We start from the raw sequence: 21,328 nt of genomic DNA, 5'->3' as shown, positions 1-21,328 counted from the left end.
TACAGGTGTGATGGACACCCACTGTCTGGGCCAGGGCCACTCCAATTGCCTGGACATTTGGTACCTATGGTGGCTGGCCCACCCCACCTCAGGAATCCAGCTGGGTTTGCCCAGGAACTAGAACAAAGGACTGAGGTGGGGGGTTGTTAAGCGTGGGCTGCTGACTTTAGAGACTCCCTTGGACTGGGACAGAATAGGAGTCAGAGAGCTCTGGGCTGCCTGAGATTGACCAGGCTGTAATGTTCTGTTCTCTGTGCTACGCCATGTTCTCAACATCTAGCAAACCTGACCACTTTTCCAGTGCTAGCCGAGCATCCCGGCAGATGCTGAAGGTGGCAGTGCATAGCTCCCTTTGGGGGTACAAGTCTCCCTCAGGTGCCCATCTCAGGTGGATTTACTGAAGGGAGCTCACGGTGTGATGTAGGGGTGCTGAAGGCTCCGAGGTTCAGTCCCAGGAGGCAGTGAAGCCAAGTGGCTTGTCCTAGTGAAAGAGTGTGACCCTAAGGGGGTCTGGCTCCCTGAAGGGGTCTCCCAGAGACTGCTCCAGAGCAGTGGGCCTGTGGCTCTGTGACAGTAACTCATCTGTGTGTGTATGTTTATCTGTTTTCACTTGTAAAGAACATTCATTTTCTTTTCTTCTCCAGTTCAGTAAAGCTGTAGCTAGTATATTATAGGATTGGCTACAAGCATAATCTTTGGCGTGAGAGCTAAAGTGCAGCTGAGCTGGGGTAAGTGACTGGTCTCCTGGAACTGGGAGTAACCTGAATCTCGCTGTGCTGCTTGGTGGACAGGACCTGCTGTCACAAAGGCAGACTCACCTGTGTGGCGAGCCAGATCGGCTTACCGAAGAGCACTGTCTGTGATGCCACGTGATAGTGCCTGGGGCGTTTGCACTTGATAGCGGGTGAAATCTAAGACCTCACAGCCAGTTTGGGGTTTGTGCCCTGGTTCCCAGCAGTCTGCCCTGAGCTTGGGCCTCACCCGCTTGACACAGTGCCCTGTGTTCTTCATTGCTCCCACACACCCCACCCCCCATCCATGTGTCCGCGCCAAACTTTATCATGGTGCTTTAATGTTTTCTTCCAGGTCATTGATAAAAACGTTGAGTGTAGGGCAAGTACCTGCCCCTCCTCCCATAGAACCCCACACCTGCTCAGGGACAACAGTCTCAGCCCTATCTCTGAACCGTTTCACGTATTATTCTAGTTTGTTAATCAAAATGTTGCACAGTACCACATCAAATGCCTTACAGAACTCTAACTCTGGTACTGTTATCGACCAAATTTGTAAGCTCCTCAACAAAAGCTATCAAGTTGGTTTGACGGGGTCTATTTCCCATAAACCCATGCTGAGTGATGTTAATTACATTATCCACCTTTACTCCTTTATTAAGCAAGTCCCTTAGCTGCCACGCCATTATCTTGCCAGGGCTCAGTGTCAGCTTGACAGACCTATAATGACCTGGGGCCTCCCGTTTAGCCTTTTAAAATATTGGCACAATGGTCACTTGCTGGAACTTCCCCAGCATGCCAAGGCTTATTGAAAAGCACCATTAATGGGTCAGCAGGTGCCTCAGCCAGCTCTTTAAAAACTCTTGGATACAAGGCATCCAGACCTGCTTATTTAAAAATGTCTAAGGTTAGTAGCTGCTTTTTCACATCCTCCTGAGCAATTAGTGAAATGGAGGGAGTGCCATCAATAGCGTATGGCATAACTACACCCCTGGTTTTCCCCCACAGACAGAACAGAAATAGTTATTGAACACACTTGCCTTTGCTGCATTATAATTGCCAATGAGACTGGTTCCACTTTGTACTGAACCAATACCAAGGCTAGGATTCTTATGCGTTCCTAATGCACATCAAAAAATCCTCACAGCTCCTCTCGCTGCTGGCCAGTGATTTTGCCTTGTTGCCTTTTGCTTTCCTTAGCTATGTGGGACCGTTCCTAGTTTCTGATTGATGGGCATTAGTAGCAATGGCCCCTTACAGCTGCCTTCGCTCCCCTGCCGAACCAGGTCAGATTTTAAACCAGTACGGCTGCCTTTCCTGGCCATCAGGTAATGTGTTATTAATGACCCTGAGTTGAGCCACCTGCGGGCCTGTCCTGGAGCTCTGCGCAAATGTGTGCTTTGGCCTTCCTGCTGTAGGACTCAGTGGCTGGGTGCCGACAGCTAGGTTTGACAGGAACGCTGCTAAGTGTGCCTCAGGCCTGCTTGCGCCACACGGCAAGTGGGCATTTCAGCTGGAGACATCAGGCCTCGCCAGCACCCCCTGACTGGCATGGAGCCATTTGCATCCCTGGACAGCTGGGCTGCCACCTGCCCTGGTGGCTGGACGATGCTGGGGAGGGGACTGCAGGCCTGGCAGGTGAGGCCATCAGCTCTACAGTGAGTGAGGCCTCCCGGAGACACCTGCTAGGGTTGCCGGGGATTACAGAGCGGGACCAGCCCTGCCCTTTGGCCCTGGCAGAGCCCAGGGCTGGCACCCAGCCGCCAGGCAGAGAAGCTGAGGCTGGATCTGGGGTGAGTGGGCCCATATGCGTCCGAGCAGTGGGCAGCAGGGGGTGTGGGCATGCAGTAGCCATGATGAATTGGGAGAAAATGGTGAATGTGGGTACGTGGGTATTGCTGCCAACTCTGATTAGCCCCCATACCTTACAGGCCTGGGGTCTCAGCTCCGCTTCCTACTCTGGGTCATTGGTTGCTAGGTGTCAGGGGCCTCCTGACGGTTTTCCATTGGCTTCTCACCTTTTCCACTGATGTGGGTCAGCCTCAACCAGTCCTTTTTAGTGACCCGTTCAGTCTGCTAGGATGCATCGGTCCCGGAGAGCTAACATACTCCTTTCCCCCCGCTGGACAGCCATGCAAAGTGTCAGGAAAACTGAGGCACATATAGGCTTAACAACAAATATTACAAAAAATTCCCACTTTGCCACAGCAGGATTGGCCAAGTAGGGGGTGGGAGTGGGAACGGAAGCATTGGCTCATGCTGCACTGGGCTGGGGCTGGGCACGCTGTGTTTGTTCTCTCTGGCTCTGGCCCACTCACTGCGCATGTATTTTATAAAGAGTGGAATGGCTGCCCCAGGAACAATTAAGAGCCTGCATGGCCTGTCGACGCAAGAGGCAAGGCGTGTGCCTGGGAGGTGGGAGACATGCATTCAGCTGCCTACTCTCGTCAGAGAGAACCTGGTTTTCCCACATCCCGGGTGAGTACGCAAAGCCCTGGCTCTAGGGAATGGCCACTGTCGGCAGACAGGACACTGGGCTAGATGGACCTTTGGTCTGACCCAGGGTGGCCATTTGCTCCTAGCAGCCTCTGTGCATGTCATGGTGAATGGCGTGTTGTGACTCACCCAAGTAACCCAGCACGAGCTGCCAAGTGGCTCAGCGCTCACGGGGCACCACCAGCCCATTACAGGTGGAAATTTAGGTCTCAAGTGGGTGAGGCAGCAGATGAGCAGGGGGTTGAGGAAGCTCCCAGCCCCAAAATGGTGGACTTGTGACTCCAGCCTCATGTTGGTTTAAAAGCCTGGGGCTCCCTCTTTTATTCTATCACTACCCCGCAGATCCTTCAATAATGCTGTGGTTTGAGAAGGCTCCTTAATCACTGCCAAGCAACCCAGGCACCACCCGCGCTGTTGCGAGGCAGGCTCGATGCACGGGCTGGGGCCCAGCCCTGCCCCGTGCCCCACAAGGGAGCACTGGGAGAAGGGTGGTGAGGAGCACTGGCTGCTGCCTGAGGGGGATGTCTAGGGGCAGGGCCTTGCTCCCTAAGAGACCTGCTCCAGCTCAGGCAGACAGGATAGGCTGAATACCAGCAGCCCTGGCGGGTGGGGGAAGATACTCAGCCCTAGGTGCTGTGGGAGGCCAGAGAAGTGAGGATGGTTGCTCTGGCCTGAGATTTATGAACCTCATGGGGGTTACTAGCCTCTGAGGAAAACAAGCGACTCCCCCTTTTTCTCATCCACCCCAGGGCACAGGGCAGCTCAGGCTACAGGGCACATTCATTGAGTTATCGATCTCAGGGCAGAAGAGACAGTTCTGAGCATCCTGTCAGGGCTCCTGCAGAGCCTGAGGTGCAACTTGCACCCCGTGAGAGCTGCATCCAGCCCTGACCCGCCTAAGACAGAGCATGGCCATAAGAACAGCCACACTGGGTCAGCCCGAAGGTCCATCCAGCCCAATATCCTGTCTCGGACAGTGGCCAGTGCCAGGTGCCCCACAGGGAATCATCCAGTGATCCACCCCCCGTCACCCATTCCCAGATGACTGCGCTTGCGACAGACAGAGAATGCACCTGGCCCCAGCTCAGCTGACCCAATGGTGAGAGTTACCCTCACATGAAAGTGACTGTCCGGTTTGAATTTGTTCTGCCCCAAGGCCCTGGTTCTCACGCTACCTTCAGCCTGCAGAGGGAAGCGCAGTCTGTGAGCAGAAATCCTCTTGCCTTGGCAGTGTTAGTGAGCCATGATCAAGTCACCTCTGAATCTCCTTCTGGTGAGGGAGTTTCTTCAGTCTCCCTAAGTGGCAGGTTCTCCAGCCCTTGACTCATTGTAGCTCTACTCTGAGCTCCTTCCAGCTTAGCAACATCCTTGTTCCAGCCTCAGCCCCAGACCTGGAGACAAGATCCTGTGATGGTCCCACTCCTGCTGCACCGACAGGTAATCCCACTTCCCAGTCATAATGGAAAGGCCCCTGCTTATGGATCTCATTAGCCTTTTTACGGTTCGCAACAGCACGGCCGCAGGATTTCCAGACCAGCTGGTTCCTATCGTGCCTGGAGCCCCGTGCAAGGGATTACCAGGAAAGACTTGCCCCTCCCCCCAGTGACATGACCTACTGTCCTTGTTCCAGTTGTGACCTTAGAGATGCCCCAAGCTCAGTGGGGACCGTAGAGATCTAGTCTGAGCTGCCATGGAGCAGGCCCTCGGCCTCCCTGCAATTGATTCCCAGAGCAGGTCTGTTAGCAAAACATGCACTTGTCAGGGATGGAGAACCCACCACGGCCTTTGGGAAACCACTCCACGGTTAGTTGCCTGCCTGGGGATGGTGACACCTTATTTCCAGGTACCTTGCACTGGGGTGTATTAAAGGCCATGTTGTTCCATGAGCAAGCCCAACTGCGCTGTGTCATTGACCTACCCCAGCGTCTCCCTCTCCGGCTGGCTTTGTACCATCTGCAATAATTGTCTATGTTCTTCACTGGATCATTAGTAAGATTTGAACTAGCGTTCGACCAAGAAGAGTCCCATCCAGTGGGATCTCACCCAGACAGCTCCTTGGGCCAACGTCGGCTCATGCAGTTACCTTTGGAGATCAGCCAGGTTTTAACCCCTGTAATACGCACCATGTTGATTTTGCACGGTACTGTGTGAGTATGGGGCATTTCCAGCACGTGCATACGTTGGCTGGGAGCTGCTTCCCCCTCTGCCACCTCCCTCCCCCCGGTCACCTCTGCAGCATGTGGCATGGTTTCCAGGCAGAGCCTCTCCTTTCAGGGAGGCAGGCAGGGAAGAATCTTGTTTTCTTTCCATAGAAAATAATTTATTGAAATCACGACTATACATGGATGGGGCACAGATGCAGCCAGTCACAGCGATACCTTACGGACAGTGAGAAAATATGTACTCCATCCACCCCTTCTGTGCAACCCTGTCCTGCTGCAGGAAGGAGGGGCTGAGGGGATGGGGGAAGAGAGGGTGGCATGCGGAGGTAGGGGGCCTGGAGAACCCACAGACTGATCATTGCACACAGGAGCCCAGCACCAGCTAGAGCCCCATCCCGCCCGGAGGCAGCCCTGCACTCCCCCAGACAGACGGACAGACACACACAATTCCATATGTACAGACTTTACACAGAATAAATAAGGGATATTTACAGAGAGGTTTGTGAGCAGTGGCTGGAGCACAAATGGTTAAAACGGCCCCTGCAGCACTGCCCTACGGGTCTGCACTGGAGCATCTCCCTTTTCCGCAGCAGCCGGAGTGGGAGACTGGGGCAGCCCTGGGCCTGGTCGGCCAGCCAAGGCAGGCTCCTCTGCCAGCCAAGGCATGTGCCTGCTAGTTTGCAGCCAGGGGCATTTGGCGTTTTCCTCCCACAGAGTTTCTGAGCTGGAGCCCGGAGCGTGTGGCAGGGCTCAGGGCCGGAGCCCGGAGCGTGTGGCAGGGCTCAGGGCCGGCTGCCCTGCTCTATCTGCTGGTGCTGGCTGCGCACGGCGAACCGGTTGACGTGCACGGGGATGGGCACCACAATCTTGGGGTTGCGGACGGGCTCACCAGAGCGGTTGTTGACGTTGCCGGCTTTGATGCGTTTCCACTTGGCGCGGCGGTTCTGGAACCAGATCTTGACCTGCACCTCGCTGAGCTTGAGGGCATGGGCAATCTGCGAACGCTCCGTCAAGCTCAGATATTTCTTGCAGTGGAATTCCTTCTCCAGCTCCAGCAGCTGCTCGCTGGTGAAGGCCGTGCGTCTCCGGCGGCTCTTCCCTGGGTTGGAGCCGGGGGGCGCCTGCTCCCCACTGGAGCTGCTCTTGGGCTTGGGCTTGGGCCCGGGCCCCAGGCAGCTGGCACTGCTCCCATCCAGGAAGCTCTCATCCTCGCTGTCAGGCACCGAGCTCTCCTCTTCCCTCTCACTGCACGGGGTCTCCGCCGATTTCACCTCCAGCTTCTCTTCATCGGAGCTGTACGCCTTGCCATCTGCAGCCAAGACAAAGAGCATTAACCAGGGCACCTGCACGGGGTGAGGGAGCCAGTCTGCTGGGCCAACACCCCCCAGCTCAGAGCCTGGTCTGCACCGGTGTCCGTGGGTCCCAAGGGCAAGGGAGCCCCCAGCACATTAGCCACCTGCTCTGAGCCAGCCCCGTGGAAAGAGAACGATGCCTTGTCTGCACTAGGGCTCGCCCTGTCACTCCTGCCTACCCCCCCTCCCACTGGCCCACTGCACCAGTGCAAAGCACCAGAGCAGGGCACAGCAGGAGGAGCCTCCCCCATGCGGCCCATGCCAGGAGGGGGAGGGAAAGATGAGGGACAATTTCCAGGTTTGGTGCCTTCCCTGCCACCCACGCGTCTGAGCAGAACTCCCGCCTGCCTGGAAGTCTCCAGGCTCCAGCCCAGACTCAGCAGATGTGAGGCTCACTGGATGGAGTCAGGTGCGCTGCAGCACGCGCATGCTTGGGGGTACAGGGCACACGCTTTGGGAGGTCATTTTCCCCTGCAGATACCGCAACATCCATCTCCGCCCAGCTCTACTGCTAATGGTCCCAGCAGGGAACAGCTCTCAGCTCCCGGGAAATAAATGAGTGTCGCTTCCCATCCCCTTCAGCCGGGCTGAAGTTCTGGGCTGCCTTGGTTGAGATGAGGGCTCGTTATTCCAGCTCGCGTTAGTCACACTCACAGAGCACCTCCCCGCCACTGTGTCCCAGACACCGCAGCAATGTCCCAGGCCCAGCTGTGCTGCTCCAAGCCAGTATCCAGCAGGTTCCTCACTGGGTGTGTTTGTTCTGAGCAGAGTTGGGCCAGCTCAGTGGTCTCCAGGCTATGGGGACCGGCAGGGCCTGGGTCAGCCCCCAAGGGAGGTGGGGAGGGAGCATCACCCAGCTACACTCTGGCCTGGCCCCTGGCCCCAGTCGCAGTGCCAGCCCCAGCCTCGGCCCCCAGCTCCCACTCCAGCCCCAGCTCTTGCTCCCAGCCTCGGCCCCCAGTTCCCAGCCCCCACTCTTGCTCCCCAGACCCCACTCCAGACTCAAGTAAACCATCCCTGACAGGGTGTGTCCAACCTGGGCTTAAAACCTCCAGTGATGGGCCATCAAGCAGGCTAGGAAGAGCTAACACCAACTTGTCTGGGATATTTCCCGGAAGCACAGCACAAAGTTGAAATACAGACAATATAGAGCCAATACTCATAACTTCAACTACAAAATGATACATACATACAGACAGCATAATCATAACCAGCAACCTATAACCTGATCTTAGACACCTTATATGACCCCCTTTACATAAGATTTGGTGCCACTACAGATCTTGGTTGCAAACCATGTTCTATATGGTCCCAGTTTATATCAATAACGTCACACCCCCCTGTGACAACAAAAATGACTACACTACCCCAGGAGGGTGGACTGAAGTGTGAGCCCATCTGAGTCCTGCTGCTCTGGCCAGGGGGCCAAAGCTGACGTCCAAGGGCTTTGTCCCAGGCATGGGGCCTGTAACCTGAGCCCCACCACTCCGGGCTGAAGCCGAAGCCCGAGTCCAGGCGGTGGGGCTCCAGCTCTGGCCTCAGGCCCCAGCCAATTTAAGGCCAGCCCTGGTGACCCCAGTAAAATGGGGTAATGACCCACAGTTTGAGAAGCGCTACTCTAGCTAGTGTTTGCAGGTTGTGCTGTGGTTATAGCTACTCCAAGTCACCCACTCAAGGAACAGAACCAAAAGCACATGGCATATGTCTCTCCCCAGCAAGCATGAACAGTCATTGGTGGAAATCTGAAATTTACTTTTGCCAAAAACTGGAACTGTCAAGCTAGATGTTGGGTTTTTGCAGGATTTCTGCTGGTTCTGCACATGGGCAGCAGCAGGATGGGAAGCGACAGCACCAAGAAGCTTGCCGGGTTTCCAGGAGTCACCCCACGCTCTGCAGCTCAGAACAGCGCATGTGCATTTTAAACCCAAGCTCTACTCCCAGTGCCTTCCTGGGAAACAATCCCCTCCTGTTCTGCAGCGGGAGTGGTGCCAGATTCACAACTCCATTTTAAGTAATGGAGCTAAAGAAAAGCAGAGTTCGTTCCAGACAGGGTTCTGCCTTCTCCCCATGGTTGGCTCAAGGGGAGCTATGGCCAGGCACAGGGGGAGCTTCGGGGAGTTCATAAACCCTGCCTGAGGCTTGGCCGACCAACAGCCCTTGCTGGCAGCATCTGTAAGCAGAGCAGGCCTGGATTTAGCCCCAGGTCAAGGAGCTGAGAAACTCCACAGATGCAGGCCAGAGCTGAGCCTCTGCAGGAGCCAGCAGAGCTGGTCCAGTGCCCAGAGCCACTCCAGCACAAAGTCACCTGCTCCAGATTGCACAGCGCTGACTCTCCAGACAAAGCCAGCAGAGACTGGAGCTTCCAGGAACTATCGGTCTGTTCTCACTGCAGAATTAGGCCAGGCAGGGATGGGTGGTGCCCCAAGCACATCCTTTCCACACGCAAAACCCTCTCACTGGAGGGTGGTGGCAGCTTTGCACCTGTGTTAGCTTATGGCCCCAGCAGGCCAGCTAACAGCCACATGCTGCTTTCACTCTGGTTGGTAAACTGCCTGCTTTGCAGGGAGGAGACAGGCTACATCACCTGAGTGTCGATAATCCTCCAATGTTGCAAGAAAGTGGGGTTTTCCTCCTTATTGTGTTGTATGTGAGCCTATGTGAGTCTTACAGTCTTGCATGAAAACTGTGTGCCTCAGTTTCCCTGTGTGCTGCACCAATGACTAGGTAGTGGAGATAAAGATGTGACTTTTCCTGAGACCCTCAGAGGCTGGTTAGGCTGCTCCAGCTGCCTGCACATAAGTGATGGGTGGTGCTCTTAACCTGAGAGCCAGAAGTGGGATGTGACCAGGTGACACTTTGCCCAGGAAGCAAGACAAAGACCAGAGGAGCAGCAATGGGGATGTCGGAGGCCAGGCAGCTGAATCCAGTTCAGTCTGCGGGGGGGGACTCAAGGTGGAGGTGTCCTGGTGTCTGGCCTGGGGTTTCCCCACAATGGACTTGGCAGAAAGTCACTGATTTCTGTGCTAACAAGTTCTGTCCTATGCTGTGTAAACCTTCTGTGTTACCGGCTGGCTGAGAGTCCCAGCTGACTGCAGAGTTGGGTGCAGGGCCCTCTGGCTTCCCCAGGAGCCCCGCCTGGTCAGACTCACCACGGTGAGAACAGGGGTGCTGAATGCTCCGAGGTCAGACCCAGGAAAGGGAAGCCATGTAAACTTCTTGCCTTGGTGACAGAGTCCGACTGGCTTCATGCAGAGCAGTTCCAGAGCATCAGCCTAGCGGCTCTGTGACAAATCCTTCCCACAATTCCCCCATGTGCACAGAAGGACAAACAAGGTCTCCCACAACTCACTAGGAAAAGAAAAAAAGAGCCCTGGGATGTGTCTGGAGACATCCAAGAGCCACAGACCAGTCAGTGCAACCCCAGTGAGGACAGGAACGCAGGAAGGGTTCTGCAGGGTGGGCGTATGTTACACTCCCAGTCCAAGGAGGATTTTAAAACAGAGGTTCTGTTAACAAGCCAACAAACACACGCAGCCTGCTAAGCCCCACGCCAGCTCAGTCTCACCAGGACACAACCACCACTCTCCTTGCTTCCCGCCCACCCCCCGTTCCCTCGTCAGCAGTTCTCCGACCCATAGAGAGACAGGGCACAAGTCAAATGAACCCTGATACTCCTTTTGAGTGCCACACTCAGCCCTTGTCTACACTGCAGCTGCTGAAGCTCTGCCTCTGTAGTGCCATAGCATACGCCCTTGCTACAGCAATGGAAGGAGTTTTCCCCGATTGCTGTCCCCGCTCCATCCCTGGCAGAGGCGGTAGCTAGACTGACAGAACGCTTCCACTCACCTAGCGGTGTCTCCACCAGGGCTCAGGATGGCTGAACGCTGCCTCGAGGCTGTGAATTTTTCACACCTCTGAGAGGGATGTAGCTAGGCTGACATAAGTTAGGTGTAGACCAGGCCTCCCACCCGGGCAGGGGCAGTCCAGGTGCCCAGACCTGGGTACCAGTCCAAGTTAACTCAGCGTGGAAGATAGACCCTGTAAAGCCCCCAGTCAGGAAGCAGAGATGATTGAGGTCACAGCACTGGGCCCCAGACAACCCCTGTCCAGGGACAAGTCTCCATTCCCCTTCTGCAGCCTTTGCTGACCCCCTGAGCTCCTCACCACCACCCACGGGGCAGCTGTCTGCTAGTGCTCACACCCCACCATGGAGGAGCCAAAAGCATCCCAGGTCCTAGCAGCTGGGCTGAACACATCCCTCCTGGCCGCTGCTGCAGGGAGCTGAGACATGGGTCAGGCCCATCTTCTACTGAAACAGGGCTGTCCTGCAGCCATCAGAGCTCTGAGCAGAGCAGGCCACGTCAGAGAGTTTCCATGTCCCAGAAATACAGCCAGGCCCAGCTGCAGGGAATGCTCTGGAGGCCAAGAAGCAGCCGAGTTTGTGGGGCCAGGACAGTGATTCAGCAACAACCCCATCACAGCGGCAGGAGCCGCTTCACCCTCAGACCTACACACAATGCAGCCATGCCTAACCTCAGTAGCGGAGACAACAGTACTAGCACGTCCCCGCCTGCCGGGGTCCATCACAACTGCCATTCGCACCCAAGCACCTGGGGCAGGTGCCAGCTCACCCTGTACTTTCAGGACAACACCCAGCTTGTCTCTGGGCACTGTGGGGACCCCACACATGATGAATCACACAGAATAGTTACATTCGACTCACTGGTTACTCACCCGGATGAGTCCCACCCCAACAGTTCCATTACTTGCCTGAAAGCCCTGGCGAGAGTCAACAAAAGCGTGTCAAGGTCCCCACAAGGCCCATCAGCGTTATCTTTTACTCTGTGCTTTGCTGCCTTCCTGGCCTCTGACCAACCTTTGCTTCTGCGCCCCAGACATCCACACCCCTCGGTGTCTCACGAGCTGAGTGTAGGAAAAAAGCTTCCAACCATCTCTGAGCCAGGTACTACGTACTGCCGATGCCAGGAGCCATGGCTGCCTCTCCCTGAGCTACAGACACTCCCCCTGCCAGCCAGCAGCACCCATGGGCCTGTCAGCGAAGGAGATGCAGGTTACTCTGACGCCAAGGCCGGGAAGCCCCTACCTCAGCCTCTACAATCCACAAGCTGTGAACAGGTCAGACCTTGTCTTATTCCCCTCCCTGCTAGGGGGTGGGACCAAGGACTCACCCTTAAGCCACATCTCCTCTGCCCCATCCATTCTGGACATCAGGGCCACAGATCCCAAAGTCTCAGGCTAACACAGGCCAGACAACCTGCCACCCAGGGGCCCAGCAACGTGTATGCAACCACCACAGTCACTATGAAAAGCTAAAACAACCCCACGTGTGGTTTGGGGACCCAGCCTGGGTGGGAGGTGCCAGGGTGGGGAGAGAGAAAGAATGGGATGCAGCTGTTTGTGGAATCATAACCCAGTTGTCCCTCTCCAGTCCTGAGGGCTTTGCTGGATATAAGGGGTTCTCTAAGGTTTGTTCCTTTCCACTCTTAACTCTGGCCCTTTGGTGCATGCCTGAACTTCACCTCCATTGAATCTGCTTATGACAAATATTTAACATTTCCCCAGCTAGAGGAAAGCTACAGACTGGACCAGTCAAAGGATCCTCATGGTCAAACTGCAGTCACCGTTAGCACCACTATTCGCCCATGACACGCAGCACAACAGGGCACCTCTAGGGGCCTGGCACAGTGGGACATGCGGGTACCAGTGACACAGGAGGGAGAGAGGGAGACAAGAAAGAGCTCCACTGTTGGGAGAAGGGCTCCAGCCAAGTCCTGATGATAATGGGGGCTCCAGCTACCAGCACAGACCTGGGCAGAGGCCTAACAGAACAGAGCTTAGAGAAACAATGCTGGTGCTTTCATAGAGCCCAGGTGACCGGCCCGATGCCCTGCGTAATGCTCCTGGCCGCTGTTCCATGGAGCAGCTGGTTCTGGGCACTCGCTGTCCCAACACTGATGGAACGAACAGGTGCTGAGTCCAGAAGTGGTGGTAGCAGCGCCGCTCCCAGTGACCACAATCGAATGAGGTCCTGTGCCTGGAGGAAGTGAGGCCCCACAAAGTGACACTGATGGGGGATTGCAATAGAACAAGGCAGCTGTTCAGAAAGGCCCTCGGGTCAGCTGCAGAGGCAGTAAAATCCCTGCAGGGGCATGGATGCTACTGAGAAACGGAAGACAATAAGAGACGCTCTGAAGGCAAAGGAGCTGCGGAAAAAAAGGGAGCGAGAAGCGAAGAGGAAGCCAATAGGGCTAAATAGCAGAGGGGCCAGGCTATTCGGGCCACACTGAAATCCTTGAAGCCTGCCCCAGTGAACCGAACAGGTGCGTACGCTACCTCTGGTGAGAGGTGAGCTGGAAGGGCCAGAGTGGGGCTTGACAGCAAAGAGCGAAGGATGGGCAGTGGTTAAGGCCCTTGCCTAGGGCACAGGAGACCAGCGTTCAATTCCCTGCTCAGCCATAGGCTTCCTTCTGGACCTTGAGCAAGTCACTGTGCCTCACTCCCCATCTGGCCGTGGGGAGACCTGCCCCGCCACCCCCAGGAGGCGCTAAGGTGATGGAGCCAGAGACACATCACAGAGACACCTGTAACAGGTGCAAAAACAAACGAGAGAGTCTGGATGTCCATCAGAAGCAAGAAGCCTGTGAAGAACTGAGGGGGTCCACTGGATCACCGGGGATTAAAGGGAGCAATTAAAGATGCCAAAAACATTGCTGAGAAGCGAAGTGATTTCTTTGCATCAGTTTCCATGCAGAGACTGCTGTGGAGATTCCCACTCTGGCCCTGCCCTTTTCTCACTATAAAGTTGAGGTGCTCGCAGAGATCGAGGTAGCAGAAGTGCTGAAGCAAACTGATCATTTACAAAAGCCACAAGTCCCCAGGCCCAGATGCTCCATTGCCGAATCCTGAAGGAGTTTGAATAGGAAGAGTTGAGCTGCTAGCAAAATATGCAACTTCTTATTAAAAGTCAGCTACTGTCGCCAACTACTGGAGGGGAGCAAATGCCTTTTAAAAGAGGATCTTATAGATCAGCCAGCCTCACATCTGTACCTGGGAAACTGGATGAAATCATCATTAAAAATAGTCTATTACAGCACCTGGTAGATCACAGTAGGAGAGGGTCTAACCAGCACATTGTCTTCAAAGGAAAATCGTGTTTTAGAATTGTAGGACTGGAAGGGACCTCGCCAGGTCATCTACTCCTGCCCCCTGCACTCATGGCAGGACTACGCATCATCTAGACCATCCCTGACAGGGGTTTGTCCAACTTGCTCTTAAAAACCTCCAGGGACAGACTCCACAACCTCCCTGGGCAATTTATTGCAGTGCTTAACCACTGACAGGTAGGAAGTTTTTCTGAATGTCCAACCTAAACCTCCCTTGCTGCAATTTAAGCCCATTGCTTCTTGTCCTGTCCTCAGAGGTTAAAGAGAACAATTTACCTCCCTCCTCCTTGTAACAACCTTTTATGGACTTGAAAATTGTTCTCATGTCCCCTCCCACTTTTCTCCAGACCAAACAAATCCAATTTTTTAAATCTTCCCTCATGAGTCATGTTTTCTAGACCTTTAATTTTGCTGATCTCTTAGAATTATCTGAACATGTCAAAGTAAATGGATAAAGGGAACTGGCTGACAATTTATTTAGATTTTTAAAAGACTGTCAGAGACCAAGGTGTGAAAGGGGAGGTGGTGGAACTGGTTAAAAAAGAGCAACAAGTCACCAGAACAAGATATTTATCTACCCAAGAGACCTGAAGTAGCTGAGCTGCTAACAGCAGCTAACCACAGTAGAGGATTGAAGAGGAGCCCATTTTACACCCATCTTTGAAAGAGACGCAAGTCATGATTCTGGGAATTACAGACCAGTGACCCTTACTTCACTTTCAACCAATGTACCTCACATAGAAGTATAAACAGAGGAACTTGCGATACCAGAGACAAAGTGTGTGTGTGCGGGGGGGGGGGAGGGGGATGTTCTTAATGTTTTCCATGAGTACTGGGTGTGTTTTAGTTTCCCCTGTGTATTACACAAATCCCTCAAAGTCAGGCAAGGGTGCGTGATTTTTGCAGCGACACTGACGCTAGCTGCCTGCACACAGATAATGACTGGATACACTCTAACCTGGCAACTGATGGCCAAGGCCCCTCAACCAGGAGCCAGCTGGCTGCCACAAGTTGGAGCAAGGAGAGGTGGAGATCAGGTGACCTGTTTGTCCAGAGAAGAGACAACCTCAGACTGAGTAGGAGCAGCTGGGTGTGTCAGAGGTTGAGCTGCTGGAAATGAGTCAGTCCCTCAGCTTGGGACTCAGCAAGGAGGGCCAGGGCTCTGGATCCCCCACCAAGATGGACTTTGCAAAATGTTCCCGATTTCTGTACTAACAAGATCTGTTCTACACTGTGTTCCAGTTGTGTATTAAACCTTCTGTTTTCCATGCTGGCTGAGAGTCACTGTGGTTTGGGGGGCAGGGCACTTTGGGGGAGTGAGGCTCCCCAGGTGTCCCCTACTCGCTGCAGGGTGAACAGGGGTTGAATGCTCTGAGGTCAGTCCAGGAGGAGGGGGCTTGCCCTGGTAAGAGCGCACCCCAGGGGAGTCACACTGCCCGAGGGCCCTGTCTGACTTCATTCCCACTGGGTCCAGAGCACCCAGCCTGTGCACCCCTGATACAAGGCTGCCCAACCTCTGCAGAGGAAATGAATTAGAAAATGCCTCGGGTATCAAATCTTTGTGCATGCAAAGCTGCAGCTAAAGGAGAACAAGTTACCAGTTTGGATTTTTAGAGGACTGTTGATGATGCTCTGCAGGGAGCAAAGTAAAGACAGGATGAGAGCAGCGGCTCAGTCAGATCAGAAACCAGAGCAGGGCAGAACCAAGAGGCAGGATAAAAATAAATAAATAAATAAATCGCTGGACTGGGGGCTCAGGGCTTAACCCCTACTGATCTGCAGGGGAGGGTGGGCAGGAGGAGGAAGCCTGCACATGACATTCAATTATTCAGGTTGCGGGGAGACCAGAGAAGAGTGAGAAACCAGATCCAGCCTGGGAATGGGCAGGGATGGCATTTAGCACTGATCAGGCTAGGAAATGCCTGTTGCTAACAGCGTGTACACCCCTCAGGGGTCTAAGGGACAGTCCTGGAACCTCAGAGACCTGCGCCCAATGTCCAGCCATAGTCATACAAGCGAAAGTAACATTGGGGTGCTAAGGGACGGCTGGAGACTCCTAGGGAAAGTGCCTAATGCCAGGACACGAGCCGAGGCCAGGTGCCTAGTGCTGGTCACTGGGTCTCAGAGGAGACCCCAGAATGCTGAGAGGCAGAGAACACACATCTCGGAAGAGAGAGACAGACTGGAGTTGTCACGGAGTGTGGGGGAGTCAGGCCCTGCACCCCTCTTCCTGAGATTCACCGGGACTCTCAGCCAGCCAGTAAAACGGAAGGTTTATTAGATGACAGGAACACAGTCCCAAGCAGAGTGTGTAGGTACATCCAGGACCCCTCAATCAAGTCCTTCTGAGGGGTTCAGGGAGCTTAGACCCCAGCTTGGGGTTCCCTGCGTTGCACCCCCCAGCCCAAGACTGAAAACAAAACCTCCTCCGGCAGCTCTCTCCCCTCCCCCTCCTCCCCTTTGTTCAGTCTCCCCGGGCAGAAGGTGTCACTTCTCCCAGCCCCCTCCTGGCTCAGGTTACTGCTCAGGGAGCTTCCTTCCAGGGAATTTCCCCATCCCCAATGTAACCCCCCCTGCGACATTCCCAGGTCAAATCCGCTGGCTCCCTGCTCCCTCACAGCCTGTTCAGAGGGGATACCACAGGGACACAAAACAATGTTAGGCAGTCCCTCCGCGGAGCCACCCCCACCCCAAGAAACCCCTAGGTTTCTCCAGCCATGCCTCCTGCAGGCTGGGGGGGGGGCACAACAGAGGTGGCTGCTGGGGGCAGGGAAGAACCTGGCTGGGAGAAATAGCAGCAGACGAGCACCTGTTTCCTGACCCAAGGGGAAAACTGATGAGAGGCGGCCCCAGGCTCCCCCGGGCTTCAGGGGGTTCCACTGCTGAGACCTAGACCCGGTCCCCCTGCTGGAGGCTCCCCGGCGCGGTGACTGCAGCCCTCGGACACGGGCTGGCCAGACGCGCTCTGCGGTGCCTGGGGTTGTCAGCCCCTAAGTCGCGGTTGCAGGAGGCCTGTGGGTTCGCGTCTCTCTGATGGAGGCAGGGGGCACTTGGACCCTCCGGCCGCCGGGCGCTGGGCGGCAGTGCTGTGGGAATAGAGTCGCCAGCTGCTCCCACCCCTGCGGGGCGCCCAGCACCGCCAGACCGGGTCACGGCTCGATCCCCGCTGCCGCCGGGAAGCAGCACCCACAGCTGGGCGCCAGCACCTCGGACAGCGCCGCGCCCTGGTGCTGAGAGTGGGCCAAGGGGGGTGACCCCAACTCCGGGTACCCTCTGCAGGGCGCACGGTGGGGCCCGGCTCCGGACCGCTCAGCTGAGCTGCGGGGCGGCTGCTGCGAGGGGGGTGACCTCCGAGACATCCCACCTGCAAACACCGACACCCCTAGCGCTCCCCGCTAGACACCTCCCTCCCGTTCCCACACCCGCCCCGCAAACCCCGGATCCCCCCGCGCGCGCAGACGCACCCCCAGCCAGAAATCCTGCCGGGCCGCTACACCTGGGTACCTACCCACTCGAGACACCCCTGGCACAACCACCCACCTGGGCACCCCTGAACCGCTCCGCGGGACACCCTCGGCACAGCTACCCACCTGCGCACCCCCGAACCCCTCCGCCGGACACCCCGGCACAGCCACCCACCTGCGCACCCCCGAACCCCTCCGCCGGACACCCCGGCACAGCTACCCACCTGCGCACCCCCGAACCCCTCCGCCGGACACCCCGGCACAGCTACCCACCTGCGCACCCCCGAACCCCTCCGCCGGACACCCCGGCACAGCTACCCACCTGCGCACCCCCGAACCCCTCCGCCGGACACCCCCGGCACAGCTACCCACCTGCGCACCCCCGAACCCCTCCGCCGGACACCCCGGCACAGCCACCGGAGCACCTCCCCCAACTCTATCTTCGTCGGACCCCACCCCGCCAAAGCGCGCACACACCGGCCTGAAATCCAGCCCATGCCGCCACTCCTTGGCACACCCACCTCCTCGCCGGGCACTCCCCTGCCCTCCCGAGCCCGCGCACCCTGAATACCCTAGCGCGGCCAGACCCACCCCAGGCCGGAAACCCCTCCATGCCGTCACACCTTGGCCCACCTCCCACTCGAGACACTCCCGACATAGACACCTGCGCCCCCCAACTCTATCCCCGCCGGACACCCCCAACCCGCCCCAACAGATCTTGGCACAGCCCCCCGCCTCCGGACACCCCCGGCACGGCCACCCTCCTGCGCACACCAACACCCCAATCCCATCACACCTTGGCACAGACACCTGCGCAGCCCCGAGCCACCCACCCGACACCCCATCCCCGTGGGACACCGTGGCGCGCACACCCCTCCATATAATTAAATGAAAACACCCCCGAAGCCCGGCACTGGGCTGCCCGCGCGGGCAGAGGGGACCCCAGAGCCCAGGAGCAGCCCCTGCGCTCGTGGGTCCCGTCCCATCGGGGGCTGCTGGGGCAGGTGCATCACACGCCTGGGCAGCCCCGAGCGGAGAGGCCGCTACTGTCCCGAGCCGAGCCGAGCCCAGCCTGGGGCCCGCGAGGGGATCGGCTCTCACCATTCCTTCTCCCTCGGGCCTAGGGTCCCCCGGGGCCGCCACCTCTAGACGCACCCGGCCACGCCTACTCCTAGGGCCGCCTGTGGGGAGCTCGGGCCGGGGTGGGAGCCAGCTCCCGCGGGAGACCCCTCCCCTGCCCGCCAGCCTGGGACAGAGCTACATCGGGGGGCCCAAGGACCGAGATACCCGGAGCCAGCGCCTCCTCTGAAGCAAACCCTTCCCCCGCCCCGAATCACACAGCTGTGGTTCTCGGAAAGCTCCCGCCCCAGGCACAACAGAGGGGGCCTCCGCCAGGAACCCTCTTCCCGCCCCCATCATTCCCCCCCCCCCCAGCACGTCTACCAGCCCCAGAAACAATTTTCTCCTGCACCCAACCGCGGCTCCACCAGCCCCCGGGGCCCTGCCCCCCAGCAGCCCCACGCACCCCCCCCCGAATTATTCCACGCCTACAGACCCCTTCCCCACGCACCCAGGTCTGCCCGGCCCCCTGCATCCCAACCTCGGCTACCCCTGCAGCCTCCTTCACCGGCTTCCCCTGCCTCCCTATCCCGGCTCCGCCTGCCCCTTCACCTGCAGTCCCCTTTACTCCTGAGGGTCCCTCTCCCCCTGCAGCCCCCCCTCGCCTCCCAACCCCGGCTCCACCTGCCGCCCCCGTTAGCGCCTTAATTCTGGCTGCACCTGCCCCTTCCTATTAGTCCACCCCACAGCCCCCTTCTCCCAGGGGGCTCCTCACTCGCCAATCCCTCCTCTCTGCACCCCTGGACTCTCGGTCCCCACTGCTTCCCACCCCCTCGCCCATCTCCAACGCAACCCGTCCCCGTGGTCCCTGCCCCCTCCGCCCCAATTCTTCAGCCCCGGTCCCAGCACGTCCCAGGACGCTTCCCCCAACTCCGGCTCTGTTTGGTCCAGGGGCGTCTCCTCCGCAGAGCCCCTTCCCCCTGCCTCCTTTCTCGGGTCTTTCCCTGTAGCACCCTTACTCCCTCCACCCCCAGTTGTCTCCCTCCGTCTGCTCCCGATCGCTCCCCACCCCGGCAGCCTCCTGCCCCCTCCCCCCGTAGCTTAGGAGCCAGAGCCGATGAGGGGTACGGAGCCTCTTCTCGCCCAGGCTGCATCGCTACCCCCAGAGGGCAGGGACAGCACCGCGCCTTTCCCACGGAACAGGGCTGGCGGCTCCGCTCTGCTCCAGAATGACGCTCCGGTCCCGGCTGCAGCACCCTTGAGAGGGGTCAGCGCCCTCCCCGCAGAAAGTTCCGCTGGCCAGGATGGCGCTGGCGGGGGCAGCCCGGCTCTTACCTGCCAGGCTGGGAAAAGGATCCGGGAAGTGTAGCGGCGGCTCAGGGGGCCCCTTGTCCCGGGCCGGGGGCAGCTCCTCCGCCTCCAAGCTTTCTGCGCTCCGCCTGCAGCCCGGCTCCGGGTTGGTGCGCGCACCCGGCAGCTCCTGCGTCGGGTAGAAGCCGTCGGGGGGCTCGCTGAAGTTGGGCAGCGCCGTAGTGAGCGCCACCATTGAGGGCACCCCCTGCCCCAGGCTGGCGCAGAAAGTGTTGGTGAGGCGGCCGGCGAAGGAGGCCAGCGGGGCGAGCGGGGGGAGGCCGGACTGCAGGGGAGCGTGGGACAGCGCCTGGGGCAGCACCAGCGGCCGGTAGGGCATGAACATGGGGTAACCGGTGTAGAGCAGGTGGCCGGAGCGCGGCGGCGGGGTCCCGATCAGCGAGTCAATAGAGAAGGCGGCCCCTTGGCCGCTGGGTCTCTGCATGGCGAGCGGGCGCTGAGCGCCTCCCGGGCTGGCTGCCCCCACCTCCCTACGGGTTCCAGTGTCCCGGCTCTGGGCTGCGCGGGGCGTCCAACCTCTGCGCGGTGTCCCGGCTCTGAGTCCGCCGGGCTCCCACTCTGCGCTGCGCGTTCAACCTCTGCGCGGGGCGCGCGGTGTCCAGGCTCTGGGATGCGCGGTGGTGCTCCGCCGGGCTCCTCCTCTGCGCTGTGCGCGGAGCGTCCAACCTCTGCGCAGTGCGCGCGGTGTCCCGGCTCTGCGCTGCGCGGGGCGTCCAACCTCTGCGCAGTGCGCGCGGTGTCCCGGCTCTGAGTCCGCCGGGCTCCCACTCTGCGCTGTGCGTTCAACCTCTGCGCGGGGCCCAAGCTCTGGGATGCGCGGTGGTGCTCCGCCGGGCTCCTCCTCTGCGCAGTGCGCGGGGCGTCCAACCTCTGCGCAGTGCGCGCGGTGTCCCGGCTCTGCGCTGCGCGGGGCGTCCAACCTCTGCGCAGTGCGCGCGGTGTCCCGGCTCTGCGCTGCGCGGGGTGCTCCGCCGGGCTCCTCCTCTGCACTGCCCGGGACTCCCCCTTTGCGCTGCGCGGGGCGCACGATCCCTGGTCCCTTCCTCACGACCCCTCTGGGTCCTGCGGGCTCCTGCTCCGCAGCCCTGCCCCGGAGCCCCGGCAGAGCTGCCTGCCAGCCGCCTTCGAGGGCTGGAGTGGCGGCGCGCTCTGAGGGTCCCCGCAGCCCGGCTCAGCGCGGGAGGGTGGGGGCGGGGTGTCACCCTCCGGACTCATCCATCTTCCTCACGCCACGCCTGAGTTCCCCCTTAGCTGCTCGGGGGGCAGGGCCCGGCCCCCGGCGCGCCCGGCCTGGGAAGGCACCGCCCCCCTCCCGCCTAATCAGCTGTGATTAACGCTGATTGATGATCGGTAATTACTGAGGCCGGAGCACAAGGGAGCCGCACAAGGGCGCTTTTGTAGGCAGGGGCGAGCGGGACGGGGGCGGCGCGGCCAGACAGATGCTTTCGCCCGGCCACTTGTCAAGCCTTTCTGCTGCGCTTTGGCTGGGACTGAATGGGCAGGGGGGAT

At 58.3% G+C, this 21,328-nt stretch overlaps 1 protein-coding gene across 1 annotated transcript; it reads right to left on the bottom strand.

Moving 5' to 3' along the window:
• Positions 1–6,139: 6,139 nt before the first annotated feature.
• Positions 6,140–20,290, bottom strand: GBX1 (gastrulation brain homeobox 1). Its single transcript, XM_030546639.1, has 2 exons — positions 19,784–20,290; positions 6,140–6,698 (listed from the first exon to the last, which is right to left on the bottom strand). The coding sequence occupies exons 1-2, from the start codon at positions 20,241–20,243 to the stop codon at positions 6,172–6,174; spliced, it is 987 nt and encodes a 328-aa protein (XP_030402499.1). The 5' UTR covers positions 20,244–20,290; the 3' UTR covers positions 6,140–6,171.
• Between the last annotated feature and the right edge of the window lie 1,038 nt (positions 20,291–21,328).

Source organism: Gopherus evgoodei, unplaced genomic scaffold (assembly GCF_007399415.2).
Source record: "Gopherus evgoodei ecotype Sinaloan lineage unplaced genomic scaffold, rGopEvg1_v1.p scaffold_47_arrow_ctg1, whole genome shotgun sequence".
NCBI classification, from domain to species: Eukaryota; Metazoa; Chordata; order Testudines; family Testudinidae; genus Gopherus; species Gopherus evgoodei.
The sequence above is the reverse complement of the archived record's forward strand: the minus strand, read 5'-3'. Positions and strand labels throughout refer to the sequence as shown.